General features: G+C 37.8%; 1 protein-coding gene across 2 annotated transcripts in view; it reads right to left on the reverse strand.

Annotated features, from left to right (window-relative positions):
• The window catches only part of HAAO (3-hydroxyanthranilate 3,4-dioxygenase), a 41,600-nt gene that overhangs the window by 8,703 nt on the left and 16,115 nt on the right, over positions 1-16,782 (reverse strand). For both annotated transcript variants that reach the window (XR_010070250.1, XM_063328580.1), the window contains exons 5-9: positions 14,666-14,755; positions 13,948-13,991; positions 2,817-2,962; positions 1,593-1,661; positions 340-422 (exon numbers count right to left, since the gene is read on the reverse strand). Coding sequence is in view for 1 of the 2 variants with exons in the window: in XM_063328580.1 (XP_063184650.1) it covers positions 340-422; positions 1,593-1,661; positions 2,817-2,962; positions 13,948-13,991; positions 14,666-14,755 (432 nt within the window). In the remaining variant the exon portion in view is untranslated. The remainder of the gene's footprint in view (positions 1-339; positions 423-1,592; positions 1,662-2,816; positions 2,963-13,947; positions 13,992-14,665; positions 14,756-16,782) is intronic.

The raw sequence follows: 16,782 nt of genomic DNA on the forward strand, positions 1-16,782 counted from the left end.
CTGCACTGATGTTGATTAAGCCTGGTCTGAGGCTTAGAAGATCTGTTGTGACTGCCGATTGGTGTATTTGTGCCGTCTACCTTTATGCATGGTCTTTTGCATGCTGCTTTTTCTTGGTATTGCTTATCTCTTTTATTTTCCCAGCTTTAATAGTAAGAGGTGAACGTCTGTCTTTGTTTCCTCCTGAAGACACTTCTGCCCTGAGAAATAATGGAGGCTATTGCAGACACTGTGTCTCTGCACCAGCTGATGCCCAGCCTGGTGTGGACCAAATACACAGAATTTATGTTGTTGGAAGCTGGGAAATCACACATTGAACCACTGTTCATCTCTACTCACGTAGACTGGGCAAGGACAAGCAGGCTGTCACCAGCAGACAGAGTCAGGGTTTTACCATCCATGGTAACAGTTGATGTGCCCTCCTGAAGGGAAAGAAAGATAACCAGCTTTTAATTTTCCATGTCCTGTCACTAGCAGAAAGAAAATGCTGCAGGTAAGTATGGAAATATTTCCTACTAAAAGAGCACTTAAAACCTGCTCTGTTTCATGAGGCCTAGCTAAATATTCAGTTGATCTTTTCTGTTCAACGCTATTAGCATCAATAAAAACATGCTTCGTGATTCACTGTTGCCTATCATAAAGCAGCAACCCGTTGCCTGACTCTTGGTCGTACGCTGCTACCTATCTAACCTAGCAGCCTGCAAGTTGGTACAGCTCTGGAAATTGGAGATAACTTCCTGGAGTCCTTCAGCTCCTCTTCTACTTTTCTGATTCCTAATATCTTTTTAAATGTTGAAAAGCAGTTCATAAGTCAGCAGGGAACTGATAGAAATTGCTAACAGGAGTCCATCTGCACTGGCATGGACTCGTCATTAGCTTGTCAAGCAGAGGAGCCAGGTTCTTGCCAGCAACAAGGTCTTGATTGCACAGGCTGCTGTAAGCAGCAGTGTAAACAAATGTATTTCAAGATTATTATGTCTTTAATTAGTATTTGATGGTCCCTGTGAATTTCAACAGAACAGGAACTGATAGAAATATCTGCCTCCCAAGCTAGCCTGACTTGTGTAAATGAAAAGTAGCTTTTCTCTGTTTTTTCCCTTGGGCTGCAAATGTTTCCTAGAAGCCAGCTGAATGAAGGGCATCTGGATTACTTACCACTGTGCTTTAGTATAAACAAGTTCTCAGTTAAGACTTTTTTATTAGCTTATTCTACCTGATTCTAGTTTGACTTCAGTAGGAGGAAAAATGCTTCAAGGCAGAAGTAACAGGTGATGCTCTTTTATTGTTTGGAGGCATTCTGATGTGTTTACAGGATATACCCTAGGTAGGATATATTAAAATCCCCACCAAAACCTGATGAACGATGCAGGTATCTCTGACCTCAACACACAAAATGAGGAAAGAGACTATTTTTATGGTAGCTGTAGTTCACAGTTATTTTTCATGATAGTTTAAAGCTGAAGGGTGGTGCCTGTTGATGAGAAGGAAGGTAATAATTTTAATTTCTGTTGCTGGTGCTAGAAGGCTTTACTACTGTTCAGATTGAACTGAAACATGAACTCATCAGTTCACGAGTGTGAATTGTCACATACCAGCTGCCATATCCAGATATCTGAATTCTTTTTACTTTTCTCAGTTGTTCCTGGTCCATAAGCTATAACCTTTAAAAAAAAAAAATTAAAAAAGAAACAGAGAAGAAAAGTAACAGATACATCCCAGTGACCAAAGTGTACATATTCATCTTCCTACAGCATTAAAAACATTCTATTTTTACAGAAAAATATTCATAGAAGATGACGTTATTTTTACAGACATTAAAATTCACATTACGTTTGGTATTCTCATATTGATTCTTACTGATAAAACGGGAACTGATCACACCTGCCACTCCTTATGCTCCTCTGCATCCTCACTTATCTATTCCTTCTGCCTCCTCCCACTCTCAGCTTTGCATCTATATCCTTCCTACTTCTGTTCTTGGAACAGGCACTTCCTCCTCATGAACTCTGGGCCCTGTCAAGAGCCTGTTGAAGTAGAAAAGATTCTTCCATTAACATTAAAAAAGCTGCAGATTAGACCTTATTTTTCTCATTATCTGCCCTTTCTGTGTTCTTCCTGATGGTCCCACACTCTCTGTCATTTTGCTGTAAAATGTATTGGATTCTTCAGAGCATGACTTCACGTAACCCAGGGAAAGAATATGTTTTGTAAACTATTGTGCATACAGCACAGATATCAAATGGTGACAGCTTCATTTACACCCAAACTAGGCTGTGCTTGACTAAACTGGGAAGAGCGATGCTTTAGCACAGCCCGGGCTCTCTGGTGCTGTCCAGTTTTCCTTGTTTTCACTTTATGTATACTGAGGGGGGGGGAAAAAGTGTATTTACACACCCAGATTAGACTTGGCACCAAGAATGCTGTTCAAACATATAGGGAAGCCAAACACACTTGTGAGTAGTATTTGCATTATTCTGGTATTTCTGATTTAGGAAATATGGGTAGGTAGGGGAGTGGAGAGAATGAGCCCTTTTAATCCTAAAGGAAATGAATGGAAATAAGGTTCAGGTTGATTTGGCAAATGGAAGAATCTCAGCTAGGAAGCCCCTGTCCTAAGCTAGTCAAATCAATGGATGAAGACAGGCGCTTCCGAAGGACAGGGCGGATTAGGACTGAGTTGTTCTGTAGGGGTGCGTAATTTTCTCTGCTGGCTACATATTGTTCCCAGGCCTGGATTCACAGTCTGAACAGTAGGCACCTATTATCTCTACCTTTAAAAATATTCCTGTCTTTCAGAGAAATTAGACCCCTCCTACCTCTGTTTCAAAGTTATCTCCAAACATACTCAAGGATTTCTTCTGTTTTATTTCACCACGATGATCATTTAACCAGCCTTGGAAGGAAAACGGCTCCATAACAGAAGTGGAATTTAGTGGGAAAGGTGTTTCTTTCAGGAGTTCATCTGTAAGGAAGGTAGTGGGGTATCAGTGACACTTGCTTCCCTTAATCTTTGCAAACATTTTACTGTTGTTTTACAGTTTGAAGGGCTCAATTTACAGATATTATCTGTAAATTAGTTAAGTCAGTTGTAACAGTGAACAGTTCTATGGTCATTATCAGCACCTTCTAGTTGTAAAATGCATGTATTATTTGTGTATCTTTATGGAGCTGCTTCTTTGAAGCTGTTGTCAGAGCTGTTGTGCATCCACGCTTGTTAAAAATGCGTTCAAACAGTATGCAACAGACTACCTACTTCTTGCTGGCATATTCTTCAGTCTCTTTCAGACCTGCTTTTGCACTGGTAAAATCTGATATATCATCTCTGAGCCTTTGCTGAGTCACCCCTAACATATTCCCATGTAAGTGGAATTAGGCCCATGGAACCCATTTACTCGACAACTTTCATGTAGTTACTACTGGCTTTTATGTTTCTTCTCCCTTATGTGTTTTTAAATATACTGACCACAGTGAAGCAAACAGGTTATCACAACCTCAAATTTAATAAAATGCCTTTTGCGTGGTGTTCCTGGAGTCGTATCTGGACTTAATTTCCAATAATTCTCTCTCATAACTGATTTGATTTAAAATAGCTGGAGGACTGAATGCAGTTTTAGTGTAGCTGGTGAAATTCATGATTTGTGCTGTGTGTTGCTGTTATATGAAATTAGCTTTTTATGAAATTAGTCATTTACCAGCTTACAGTGAAGTACAGAGACAGCGCAATCGCCTTGGTGATCCTAAGTAGTTTGTTCTGAGATGCCATGGGGGAACATCCATAGAGTAACTGCAAGTAATAACGCCAACTATGTGCCAGAAAAACTCACTACAAGGCTGTCTCCCAAATGCATTGAGGTAATAAACTTGCAGCCAAATCTTAGTCTCGGTACTAGTAGTACAGTAGGTCTTTTTAAAGCACTAGTGTATTCACTTTGCAATGTTCTTCTGGTTCTTTTCTAAAGCTGTATTTCACTGCTCTGCAGTGTTTTGAATGCAGCATTTCAATTTTTCATGGAAGGCCATTTCATATTCAGTCTTGAACACTACGTGAGAAGGTCAGTGCATCCAAGGGATAGCAGTGTACTGAATAATCTACTGCTGCTTAAAGGATCATAAACACTGCGTATCTACATCCGTCTCCAGATAATCTGGATGGGATGCTAACCCTTTTATTCTACAAACAGGTTTTGCCATTGACATTTTTTCTCCCTTATATTAAATTAAATGGAAGAAGTCAACATGTTTCTGCAAACTATTTGTCTCAGCAGTGCCTCTTTCAGGAAATACCGAAAGCAATCTGAAGAAATTTGCAGCAAAAGAAGGAATTTTTTTATTTGAAAGCTTTTTGCCTTCAAGCTTTCTTTTAAAAAAAGAATTATACTATTACATTATTTAACTCAAATATTTAACACACTTTTATTGAAAAGCAAACTCCTCTGGAGAAATTAAGAAGCACCAGAAAGAAAAAGAAAATCTTTAATTTATATTTATTCTAATCTGGGCCTGGAAACATTAACAAGATCTAGTCTGAACATTCTGTATTTTATTGTTTGGTAAAAATTGGTGTTAAGGTCACTGGTGATTTATTTTCACATCGCAATATGTCTGATTTTTTTTTTTTTCTTAATTTTCACAGGTTCATCAAACTTATTTTGGAAGTAGTTAGGAATACTTATACACTTCATCCTTAAATTATGGATATACTCAACTTTAGCTGTATTAGAACGTTGCTTTTTGGCTAGGGCAAGAGGAAAAATAAAGGTCTATAATATTATGATATATATACACAGACAGTACAGAAGAAGAAAAAATTAAGACACTTTATCAGAAGGTACTCAGTGCAATTAGTATTCAAATAGATTTTTAAGTGTTTTGTTTCATTTATAGTAGCAATCTTTACCTTCTAAAGTAACGTGAAGATGATAGAGGTTTTTCTCTTATCAGAATAAAACAGGTCACTCTTGAATTTAGAAAAATCTCTGGGAATACAAGGAAGTTACCCATTTGTAGGGCTTTCTCCTAAAATGCACATCCTAGTTGAGGTAATTTAAAAACAAACTAAACCCACAGCAAAGCAAACAAACAAAAACACCAAACCTGATATATAGCACCCAGTGGGGTAAGAGAGACATACTGAGATGCCACGGGTATCCTGCTCAGCTCAAGGGGATACATCTTCTCCACAGGTTAAGAATTCCAGCGTCAAGGTAACAAGTAAGTTTAGACTTCATATGCTGGAGAATGAATAGCAAAACGCCAAGTCTCTAGGGTAGGCACTGTAATGTTTTATGCAAGCAGAACTATGAATGCTCCCCATGAGGTGCAAGTAATTTGGGGTGGTAGAAAAAAAGCCAAAGTACTTGGTTGTGTTTTGACCAAGAAGCAGCACAAATCTAACAATGAAAAATAACTATAAACTAAGTTCGTAGCTTAACTTCTGTGATTTATTCCACATAAACGTAATTTTGCTGGTTTTTCTCTTTCTAGTGATTTCTGACTCTAGCTGCCCTGACCAACAGGGACAATACACATGGGACAACAGTAAACAGTAACCTATGCATACTTAGGGCCAACGTAAGGTGTAACATGTCCTATGCTTACTATGGAGCACTCACTGTTCTTGCTTGCTTGTGATGTAGAGACACTTCCTAACAGTTTCATTTACTTCCAAGTAAAGGCAGACTTTTTTTTTTTATTCAGACTTTAAGTTTTTCAGGACAAGAGCTGTCTTTTGACACTCATCCTGTCAGCAGGCCCTGGTCTGTGATGAGGTTTTAGTTTATTACTAATTTTGATGTTAATGATGCTTGCCCAGTGATAGCATAACAGCCTTTGAAAACTGAGTGTGGAGGAAAAGAACCTTTAGTGTGATCCAGTACAATGACTGATGTCCCTGGTCATTGCAGGGGGGTTGGAGTAGGTGACCTTTAAAGGTCCCTTCCAACCCAAACTATTCTATGATTTGATTACCTGTTACCGCAGAACAAATATGAGAGCACTGTGGCAATGAAGTATGTGACATACGTCTGACATTATTAAGGGTCTACTTGACTGAGTCCTCATTTAACCCTGATATACTTATCCTTTGCATGATGCTGAAAGCTACAGGTGCCTTAGCGCTTGTGATCTTGAGCTAATGAGTGGGATCCAATATTTTGTGATCCCACACTTATTGGAGCTGAAGCTTGGGGCTTCCAAAGGAACTGAGTCTGTCTTATCAGGCTTATATTTGGATATTGTTGCATGTATTTCTTCTTAGCCTGTACATTAGCTTTCAACAATATCTCAGGAAGTGTGAGTTGGTGTGTTTTTGGAGTTCGTATTATGCTCTAGTAATACTGTGAGACAAGGAGACAACATGCTTAATGATTAAAGGGGGTAAAAACATGCCGACAAAATGCAAGAAGATGGCAATTCTAAGCTAGTCAGCTAAAAGTCTTGTGTATTTATCTCCAAGTAATGCATCGCTAAGTGGACCATCAAATCTAATATTTTCTTACGTGCTCAGGAGATACATTTAAATAGTTCAACAATAAAGTCCATTTTTGTAGATCATTACTATTAAATATTCATATCACAGCAATGCATTCTTTATGGGTTTTATAGCTCTTTTCAGCTTTAAATTAGAATGTGATGATATCATGTTAAGCTGAAAAATACATCATGTTTACTGAATGAGTTTGTAAATATTTTAAAAAGGAAATTACAGGTTTTCGAGCAAGTTGATTTCAGTTAAATAATAGAGACCATACCGAGACTGAGAATACGAAGCCGTGCAAAAATGGAGACAACAGCTTGCAAGAAAACAGACAGTGAACATACAAGTAGTTACAGCCTCAAGAGAGACCATCTAAGGAAGAGTTTGAACTTGCTGGGAGCAATGTACTTCTGATAGCAATACGGAGGATGGGTAAAAGAGGACTGCCACTGGCCTACCAGGTATACATGGGTGTACTTGCTTACCCCAAGCTCACGTTACATGGAAACTCCCCCTTCCCTACCCCAGTGACATGCCTAAGCTTTCTTGTCAAGAAATCAGACCATCTCACTCTGCCAGAGTGTTTCTGGAGCCCTACCATCCCCAAGCTCTTCCCATAGCTCTCTTGCAAACCTTGTTTCTTTGAGATTTGTTGCAAAGGAAAAGAGCAATAAAGCACACAAAATACAATATATTGAAACAGTGTCAACTGTGAAACTGATGACACGTTGGCTTTATGAAAAACTGTATTTTTTTCAATGACATGCCATCCTTCACTTCTAGGCAGCACACTCTAGACGGAACAATCTTCGAATCTTTAAATCACCTTATATGTTCTTACTGATTATGAAAGCCCCTCCATCCCGAGTTACTGTGCTGCCTCAGAACAGCGTGTCTCTGCATGCTGTGGCACCATCTCCACAGAAGGACGTGAGGAAGTCCCTTGCAAATGGTGTCTCCCTCTGTAAAAGCAGAAGACATCCTTATCCAAAGCGGAGCGATTAGATCCTCTTTGTTTTATAATCCTTTAACTGAGCATAAAAAGGTCCAGACTAGGGATAAGGACCTCACAAATTATTTTAGAATTATGTAGTCATTTATTTCTGTCCACTTTCTAATCATCCTTTCCATCTCGTAAAGAATACAGTTTGGCAGCATTTCACATTTAATTGCCAATGCCAGCAATAATGTATACCCTAGGATGTTCTTCCCATACGTGCCTACGTAATTCCTATGAAAACTCTGCTTTATTCTCGATGTTAACAGAAATGTCAATGAGACTAGCAGGAGTTTAACACCTCTGCAAATAAAACCTGTGGACTGAGGGACAGACTTTCAGGCATCTGGGTTTGAAAAAACAAGTAGTTAGCTCATTCCATATAAAAATCCAGAGTGAAAGCACTGACAATGACTGATTACTTTGGGGGTAGTTCGTTCATTTCACTGTTGTTGAGTATAGATGCAGAAACATTCAGCTGAAAATGCAGCACTCACTCGGTATAATCATACCTTTCCCTGTGTAACTGCATTTGTTTTTGTAGCATGCCCTGAGAATTGGCATGACTGCTAATTTATGATTTGTCCCTGTAATTATTTCTAGGCACATTTTTCTTTGTGTCGTTAAATATATGCTGGTATCTAAACAACAATTTTATTTCTTTTCCCTAATTGAAACAAAGAAGTTTGATGATGAAAGCTTTGAAAAACACTTTTGTAGTAAAGAAATATAGCCTTTTCAAAAGGAGATATCACCGGCCAGAAGGAAGGGAATATATTAGAACAACGAAATTGCAAGATTTAGGACATAATTCTGTTTAAAGTTTCTTCATGATAAAGCTAGGTCACTGTAATTACGAATGATAAATTGTACTGAGAAATACTGACCACTGCTCCAATACTAAAATCAGGAATCTTAATCTTCATTTCTGAATCTGCCTTTTATATGATTGGGCATTTCATTACTCATCTTTGTACATAACTTCTGCTTCTATAGAAGAGGAATAAGATTTTTTCATTACAGTAAGTGTTGTGAGACCTCACTACATTTGTGAGATAAGCATTTGTACGGCATGTGTGAGCTATTACTACTAAACTGCCTCTGAAACACTAGTGAAAATGTCAGACTGACTCCATTAGTTTTCTGTTTCGGATGTTGCTGTCTGGGGAGCATTTAAGAGTGTAAGGAAGAAAGAACCTACCTTATTAGAGAAGATGTACCTGCTGTGTGAAACTGCTCTGAGCTTTTGAAGTCTCAAAATATTAGATTTTTTTTTTTCCCCCACTAAATCTGAATAGAAAGGAAAACAACTTTATAGGGCACTTCTTCTAAATTTCCCTAATAGATTTATTATATACATTATGTACTAAAGGTCAGTAGTGGCTTGGTTCCCATGGTGAAGCATTAGGAGAGCTCCTGGAGGTTACAGTTTATGTTCTGCCTCTTGCTAAGGAGGCTCAGCTGAGAATATTGTGGGGGAAGCAGACTTCTTCCTGGAGACTTTTTTTGGATTTTGTTTGGTGAATGTTGTCATTAGCAGTTCTGGGCTCTGGGAGCCTAATGAACTTCTTGGAGCATTCCTGGCTCCAGACAACGTGCAGCCTGCAGTCCTGGCTTTTGGATGATGTGTTGTAGTTTGGGATTAGGACGTTTAGTAGAAATTTTCATACAGCAAATTATAGCAGCCATACTGAAGACACTGGAATTCTACTTTATTCGTGTATTAAATGTTGCTGGCTTAGGTTGGTTCACGTGAGCTCTTCATCTCCTGTACCAGCTACATACTCATTGGGGACTGGTGTGGTGTGGAAAGCTGTTAAATATGAAGGGAGGGGAAATGCATGAGGTCAGCAATAGGTTGAGTGGTTATAGAGGATTGGAAGCGTATATTAGATAATTCTATTCCCTTCCTCCACCACTTTTACTCTTTGCAGTTCGGGTGGGCTTCAGGAGAGATAGGAACACGACTTGGAAGTTACTTAAAGGACTTAGGTAGGACACGATAAAGATGAACAGTGTATTTATGCGGGCACCTTTGCCAGAATAGAGACAATGAGGATGATACGAAAAAGGAGTAGATTCAAGTTGCTGACAAAAGTTATACAGTGTCTCTAAGAACTGTACAATTATGGTTGGTCTAGACAGTTAAAAATGATTGACTCCGTGTGTCGCTGGCATGCTGCTATGTGCTGGAGACCTCCTGGTGGCTGTTTACAAAATAGATTCCCCAGACAAACACTCCTTAATATCTAACTGGTCATATGCTGTTTCTTTTAATACACGGACTCAAAGTAGAAAGAAGTAACATATTATAGAAGGAGGAATCTACCTAGATGTGTTAGAAGTCCTTAAAAGATGATAGAAAAGAAAATCAAATATTCAGTTTTCTAAACAGCTTCACAGCAATAAAACGTATTTCCAAAATCATCATCCTTATTTAAACCCCCCCCACAGTGATAGTATCTTTAGAATTATTTCAATGTGCCTACAACAGAAAGACACAAATATTTATACAGTTGTTTTAAGTTCAAAAGAATGGCCCTATATTTGCTTTAGTGTAAATGAAGACAGTGTTTCTCCCTGTTTTGATTTTTCTGAGGTAGTTTTAATTGAATTAATATTGCCTGCTAGCCAGTTACCTTTATTCTTTAGCTTTTTCTTATTTTCAGTTATTAACACTCTTCTCTTTTGATCTGCTTGTTTTTATACACCAGTGAAACAAGACTGAACAGTGAATACTGTGTACGGAGGTTGCACTGGATTAGCTACATGGGATGACAGTACAGAAGCTGATTTTTATAGCACTGAGTTCACTCTTAGAACTTGTCTAATAGCACTACTGAAAGCAAAAAAGCTTTTGTTTATAAACTATGCCCTAGGCTGTGTGGTATTCCTACTCCAACTGACTGAAGAAAGCACCCAATTTCTCATACCCAATCAGATCCTTAGATTTTGTCTGCTCTGAATCACAGGCATAGAACCGCTCTCTATTTTAACTATACTAACCGCATTTAAAGTCCAGACTGTAAATTACCCTATATACCCCTATAATCGATGAAAGTTTTGCTAGTGAAGTCACTACAGGACTGGTATTTGTATTTAATATCTGTATTTCCACTGACAATAAAGCTTTTATGGGAATTAAAACTTCACTGATAATTAGAAGTAGATTAATTAATTTGGATAAACAAAAACCTGACATTCTACCTACACCATTAACTTTCTTAAAGATAATTTTTAAACAACGCCAACTCAGGAAAAGTCTTTTCTTGCCCTTTTCCCCATCAAATTCCACATAATGAAATGATTTATTTTGGTGAGCATGGCAGGATAAACTTTTGAACTTCTGGATACTTTTGTGTACAATATTCAGCCATCAAAGTTTATTAGAACTGGGATTTGTCTGTTTTAAGCGATCTCTTGTCCTCTTGACTATAAAACTGGGATGAAATAGAAACCTTGAGAGAATCTTGCTGCCAGTCTGACTGAACTGACAGTAGCAAGAGTTGTTTTGATAACTGTGATTGCTTCTGTCAAAAACTGTGTAAACCAAACTAACCTATCTTGCGTGTTGCATGTTTAGACTATATCCTAAATATATTCACCTTTATTGATAAAAGGGCTGCGGGGGGGGGAGTTTTACTGGGCTTTATTTGTCCACATGGTAACAAAAGCAGCTAGTAATTCAGTACAAAACAGTTCTAGGGAACATGCCTCAAGTAAGGATTGCATACAATACATCTTTCTGATTGTACTTCACCTGATGATATTTGAGTGCCTCTTCTAAAAATGTATCTTTTTAATGGCTAATGCTGCCTCTTCATACATTCTGAGCACCCTGCTTTCAGAGGGAGTTGCCCTAGTGTTGGCTGAGCCAGAAATCATAAGTAAATCAAGAAAAAATCTGGATTTAGGGTTGGGGATTTTTTGTGTGTGTGGTGTTTTGTTTTTTTTTTAAAAGCAATTGTATCTTGGTTGATTCCATTTATAGCTGTCCTCTATATGAGTGAGCTGCAATCAGGGGTTTCTTTCAAGATGTTTTTCTTCAATTTTATTCCATTTCTTTCTAAAAAGGGGAGGCACTAGTTCAGGCTTATGCAGAGATGAACCTGAGAGTGCTCCAACTGGCACTTTTAAGCTGAGGGGATTCAGGATTTTCAGAAGAGAAACTGAAAGAGGCTGAAACCCAGCCTTATGCATAGGTCAGATCAAATCTTTTTAAAATGTGTCTTGACTGAAACATAGTGAGAAACTAGTGGTAGCTTGTTCTATGTTAAAAATGTCATTGATGGTTGTTGAATTCTACTTCTTAAGAGGGGGGCGGGGAAGAGAGAGCTGTTGAGGGAATAAATCCAAAGCGTTATTTCTCGATCAGTTGGGTATGCATCCAGAAGGAATGTATTACCAGCTTACTCCTATGTAAGTCAAACTTTGTTTTATTTTCATTATTTTTACCACAAGTCTCACTGACAGTTACAGGAGCTGCTAGCTAAAACTTCGGTAACTAAAAGTCTGGGCTATTTTCCTCATGTATAAGACATCACTGAGCTGTGAGCTCCTTATTGTCTATGAGAACTGAGAATCAGAAAAATGGAGCTTTTCCCCAGGCTGAAAGCCTGCCGTGTAACTTTGTTGACTGCTTTTTGCTTATAGCAAGAGTTAAGCCAAGAGCATTTCAAGTTATTTGTTGTCTTGACTTACTGGCTAATCCAAGAGGAGAATCCATTCAGGGGAAAAAGATGTATTGAGCTCTGAGCAAAATAACTACCTTTACATGCTTTTTTTTTTTTTTTTTTGTCTTGAAAAAAACTCTTTTCAGTTGTAATGGATGTCTGTTACGCCTTTTAGCCTTTGTACAGCTTTTGAATAAATTAAAAGGAAAAAGCTTCTGTACTGGATTTATCAATAACAATTTCTCACAGTTCTGTGTTTAAAAAAAAGTTTCAAGATGTATCATAGCTCCTGATTGATTGTCAGGTTTGTTTTTGAGCTCTAATCTTCTGCACAAATATTAACAATATAAATCTTTAATGTTCTTTCTTTTTTCTGCACTGATATAATTACTTCGTTACTGAAATATAAGCTTTTAGCTCAGACTGGTGAGGGATGCTTATTGGAAATCGCTGTATTGAACGAGGACAGTATGTGTGAGATTATATTTTTTTTATTACAGCAGCATCTAGAGGCTTCATCTGAAATTATATTTCCTCTGCTAGACACTGTATGAACACACAGTGAGAGACAGCACCTGCTCTACTTACCCTCCCACAAAAAAAAAAAACCCAAACAAATAAACCACCAACGCCCAAACATGCCACACATGCTCAAATTAAAATAAGCTCAAAATAAACACATTTTGATGGTGCATATAAAGAAAAGTAAGATCTTGGAGACGACAACATCTTGTTTGTAAGAAACACAGAGCCTGTATCTGAGAAGTATATTTCCTAGTCAGTCAAAGAGGCAATGCCCAAAGCTGGTTCAGCTGCAAAGTCTTTCAGGCAGGGTTTCTGACTGGCTTACCATTTCCTAATTGCAAGGGCTTGTAAGGTTGCTCTCCCATACGTAGGACCCTCCCGCGAACTTTTTATTTGGGTGACAATGATTTAGTTAACTATTTTTAAGAAAGGTGATGTTCATGCAAAAAACATCTTTCCCTGATTTTAGGATTTGAGTAAGAACTTTCTTCAATTATTGATTGAGCTGGCTGGCAGGCAGCGACGGTTTTATGGTGACTATCAAGCTGAGAAATGGGACAGATGTGGAAATAATGTTTCACTAGAACTTTTGTCTCTATTAGAGTAATTCATAAAAATTGTCTTAAGACGTCGGGGAATGAATATGGAGATTAAGGACAACTGGTTCCAAAAATTTCTTACAGAGGGGAACTAAAATTTATCTTTAACTTGTGGCAAGAGCTATGGAATTTAATTTATGGGTGTGACTGAAGGATGACGTTCAAGTTTGTAATGTAGTTGTGGGAGTAGCATTGTTGGGTATTATGGCTGTGCATGTGTGCACATGCAGAGCACCTGAGCGATGAACTTCCTGGTTGGTGCAGGATGTCCCCCAGTCAGTCATCTGCACAGATGAGATGACAGACTGATTTGAAACAACAGACCTAGTTGAGCAATGGGATTGACTGAACTGGTGGCCTTCATAACAGCATTTGGCTACCTGATGGAGGAACTCTCCAAGTGGGAACCTCAGGCTGTCTTGGAGATCCCACAAGCAGCTCCTGCTGTGCTTGTGCTGATTTGAACTTTTCTATGTGTCGATTAAGAACCTGGCAACATCATAGAGACTCTCCAGGTAGTTCCTGTGGTTGGGGTAATGAAAGAAATTACCTGTCAAAGTAACTTTCATTTACATAATTGGAAAGAAAAACAGAAACTTAGTCATGTTATGTGGACAGAATCATTGCTGTTCAACCAGATACAGTAAGTGTTCTAATTCCGAAATTCATTTTCATTACCTGGATTTGGTTTTCCAGTTTTATATTGCCTTGAATTGAAAAACCTGGAATAATAAACATTTAAACACCAGTAAAAAGTCATGTTCATGTTCTGTAGGGTAATAAAGACTAGGCAGTATTACTGGCCATTAAGCTTTGTGCTGAGAACGGATCTGCCAGATCCTCAGCTACTGTCACATACATTCAACAGGGCTATACCTATTTTATTGAGAGTCCTCCAATAAACAATTACCTTGTTCACCTTTACCAACCATTTAACAAATTCATTAGTTAATTGATGACATTCACACATTTCCTCAAAAGCAGCTCTCTACCAAATTTGCCGCTGTCTTGATTATTCATGAATAATATTGATTAAAAGTACTTGGATAAAAGCAGGAATGAAAAAAGCCCTAAGGCGATTTTACTGTTTTACCTAGTTAACCTAGCATCAGTTCAGTGTTAATTTTTCATTCAGTTCTTTTGCAATTAGCAGCAATGTGCTTTTACTTATTCAAAAATTATGTTCCAGATAGATGTGAAGAACACTAGATTTTTTTTCTTTTTTAGTCTGATTTAATAAGTTTGGAGTATACACGATATGATTAAGAATTTGTAAAGCAGCAATTAAATTTCAACAAGACTATGTAAAATGCAGCATAAACAGAAAATTAACTATGTGAAGATCTATTACATAATTTTAAGCATTCTTTTAAAATTTACACAGAAAAAACCTTACTCTTGAATAATTGGTGTAAGTTGAGTGCCAAGGTCTTCACAGTGAAACCATTTTTCAAAGAGGACGTTAGTTGACTCTCCAACATAGTATCTGACAAAGTAAAAACATTAGTCAATCCTTTTATTAACTAACTGATCAGGCAGTTTCAGTCTTTTCAAGAAAACAGCTACATGACGTATATAACAGCATGTTAATTCTCAATCCTGGTGTACTTTATTCTGAAGAAGGGTTATTTAGGGAAGCTTTCTGTTTCCCTGATTAGCTGACTGGTGGGTGGGGTGCTCAAACTTCTATCAAGGGCCTTATAGTTTTGTTGCTCAACTAGAGATAAGTCACCGAATTCCTTTAGCAAACTTTCCAGATTTAATCCTAGAAACTGATTGGTGCCTTGGGACCAATAGCTCTCACTTTGGATGTAGTTACTGCAGAAATAACTGTCCCCAAACACCATTTCCAGTAACTGCTTCCATGCAGCTATGAGAAAAATGCTCATATTTAAGAGAGCTGGCTTGAGTCTTGCCCATGCATGGACTGATCAAAATAAAAGGTGATTTATGGACTTATAGAATCATGTTTGCAAAAACAGAAAAACCCCAATGGTTTTCAGCTGCATAAATTTGGGAAGTGTTGTTTAGCTCACTCTTCTGAAGAGAAACTTTGTTCTTCCCTTGCGTTATTTTATGGCATAACAAATAAATAAATAAATTGTGCTGAGATCAATAGCTTAAAGTTGCTGTAATCTATGGAATGGCAAATACAGAATTTACCTACAGATTTAAAAAAGGCAGCATGGTATGTCAAGGGAGTGATGCTGCAGTACAGTCACTCGTATTGCGACTGATTGTAAGTAGGTCTTACGTGTCCTTTGTGTTAACATCACTGGAACGTATGTTTGAAGGGGGAAACAAGTCTTATACGATTATACTGTGCATGTAAGTGTATTTGTGTATTCACGTCTGTCTTATGTATCTATACAAATATTGTCTGGAAACGTTCTAAGAGCCTCCCCAGTTCCTCAAATTTTGGAAAAACAGGGTATTTGGAAGAGAGTAATGTTATTAATGCCTCCAATATGGAAAAAGCTGTGCTATGAGCATAAGTTTTGAACACAGAGAATCTACAGAAAAGAGAGTTGTTACAAATGTCTTAGTTGGGAAAAGGCTTTGCACCTGGGAAGGACTTTGCACCTTACTAGGTGTTAAAGAACCCAACCACACAACTAACATCAAACTTAGTTGTTTCTGTACTTGTTTGCCATAGGATTAAGGTTAGCTAGTGCATTTTTCTTACAGCACAAAGCATGTAATCATTACTTAGGTTGAAACACCAGGGCAGGCTACTTATTCTTCACTTGTACAATAATCAGCATGCTGGGGGCTCTGATTTATGACTGAGGCTTGTAGGCATAATAAATAATGGAACAGTAATGTAATATTAGACCTTGAGTCAGCATACTTCAAAGTTTATTATGACTTCCTCTTGTACAGTCTTTGCTGCAGGTGGCTGGGAGTGAAAAAAGTTTGAAAAGACCAGAGATTCTGTTTGTAAATCCCCATCTCTCCCAGGAGCACACAGAGAGACGATGCAATTTCAAAAAAGTATGACATGATTGTTCACTTCCAAAACTTCAGGTGTCTTTGTTCATCATGTCAGTGTGAAAACAAGGGCACTAAAAACCTCTAAGTGATTTATTTTCAGGCACCTGATTAGGTATTTTCAATTAAGAGGGTCCTTTGTTAATTCAATTATTTTTTCCACCTGCAAACCATATGGTAGCTTTTAGTTTAATTTCTTCACAAGAGCATGACTATATTGGAGTGCAAATCCCTAGATCTACCTGGGATTCCTAAAAAGGCATTCAGCAACTCTCTAACTCACAGACCTCATGCACAAGATATAGGTTATTTTGCTTAAAGTTACCCACAGCTACGTATGTTTCTTCATTACTAATAAACATTGTTAACTGAATCACTGGCCAACTGTTTCTAGCTCAAAATATCTTTTTAATAATGTAAATGCTTGTGATCCACAGACCTGCTATGAAAGGAAAAAAAGGGACAAGTGCATAGATGAGCAATGTTTTAAAAGAACTGGATTTGTCTTTAGCTTGGAATCCA

Source organism: Chroicocephalus ridibundus, chromosome 3 (genome assembly GCF_963924245.1).
Source record: "Chroicocephalus ridibundus chromosome 3, bChrRid1.1, whole genome shotgun sequence".
In the NCBI taxonomy this organism is placed as follows: Eukaryota; Metazoa; Chordata; class Aves; order Charadriiformes; family Laridae; genus Chroicocephalus; species Chroicocephalus ridibundus.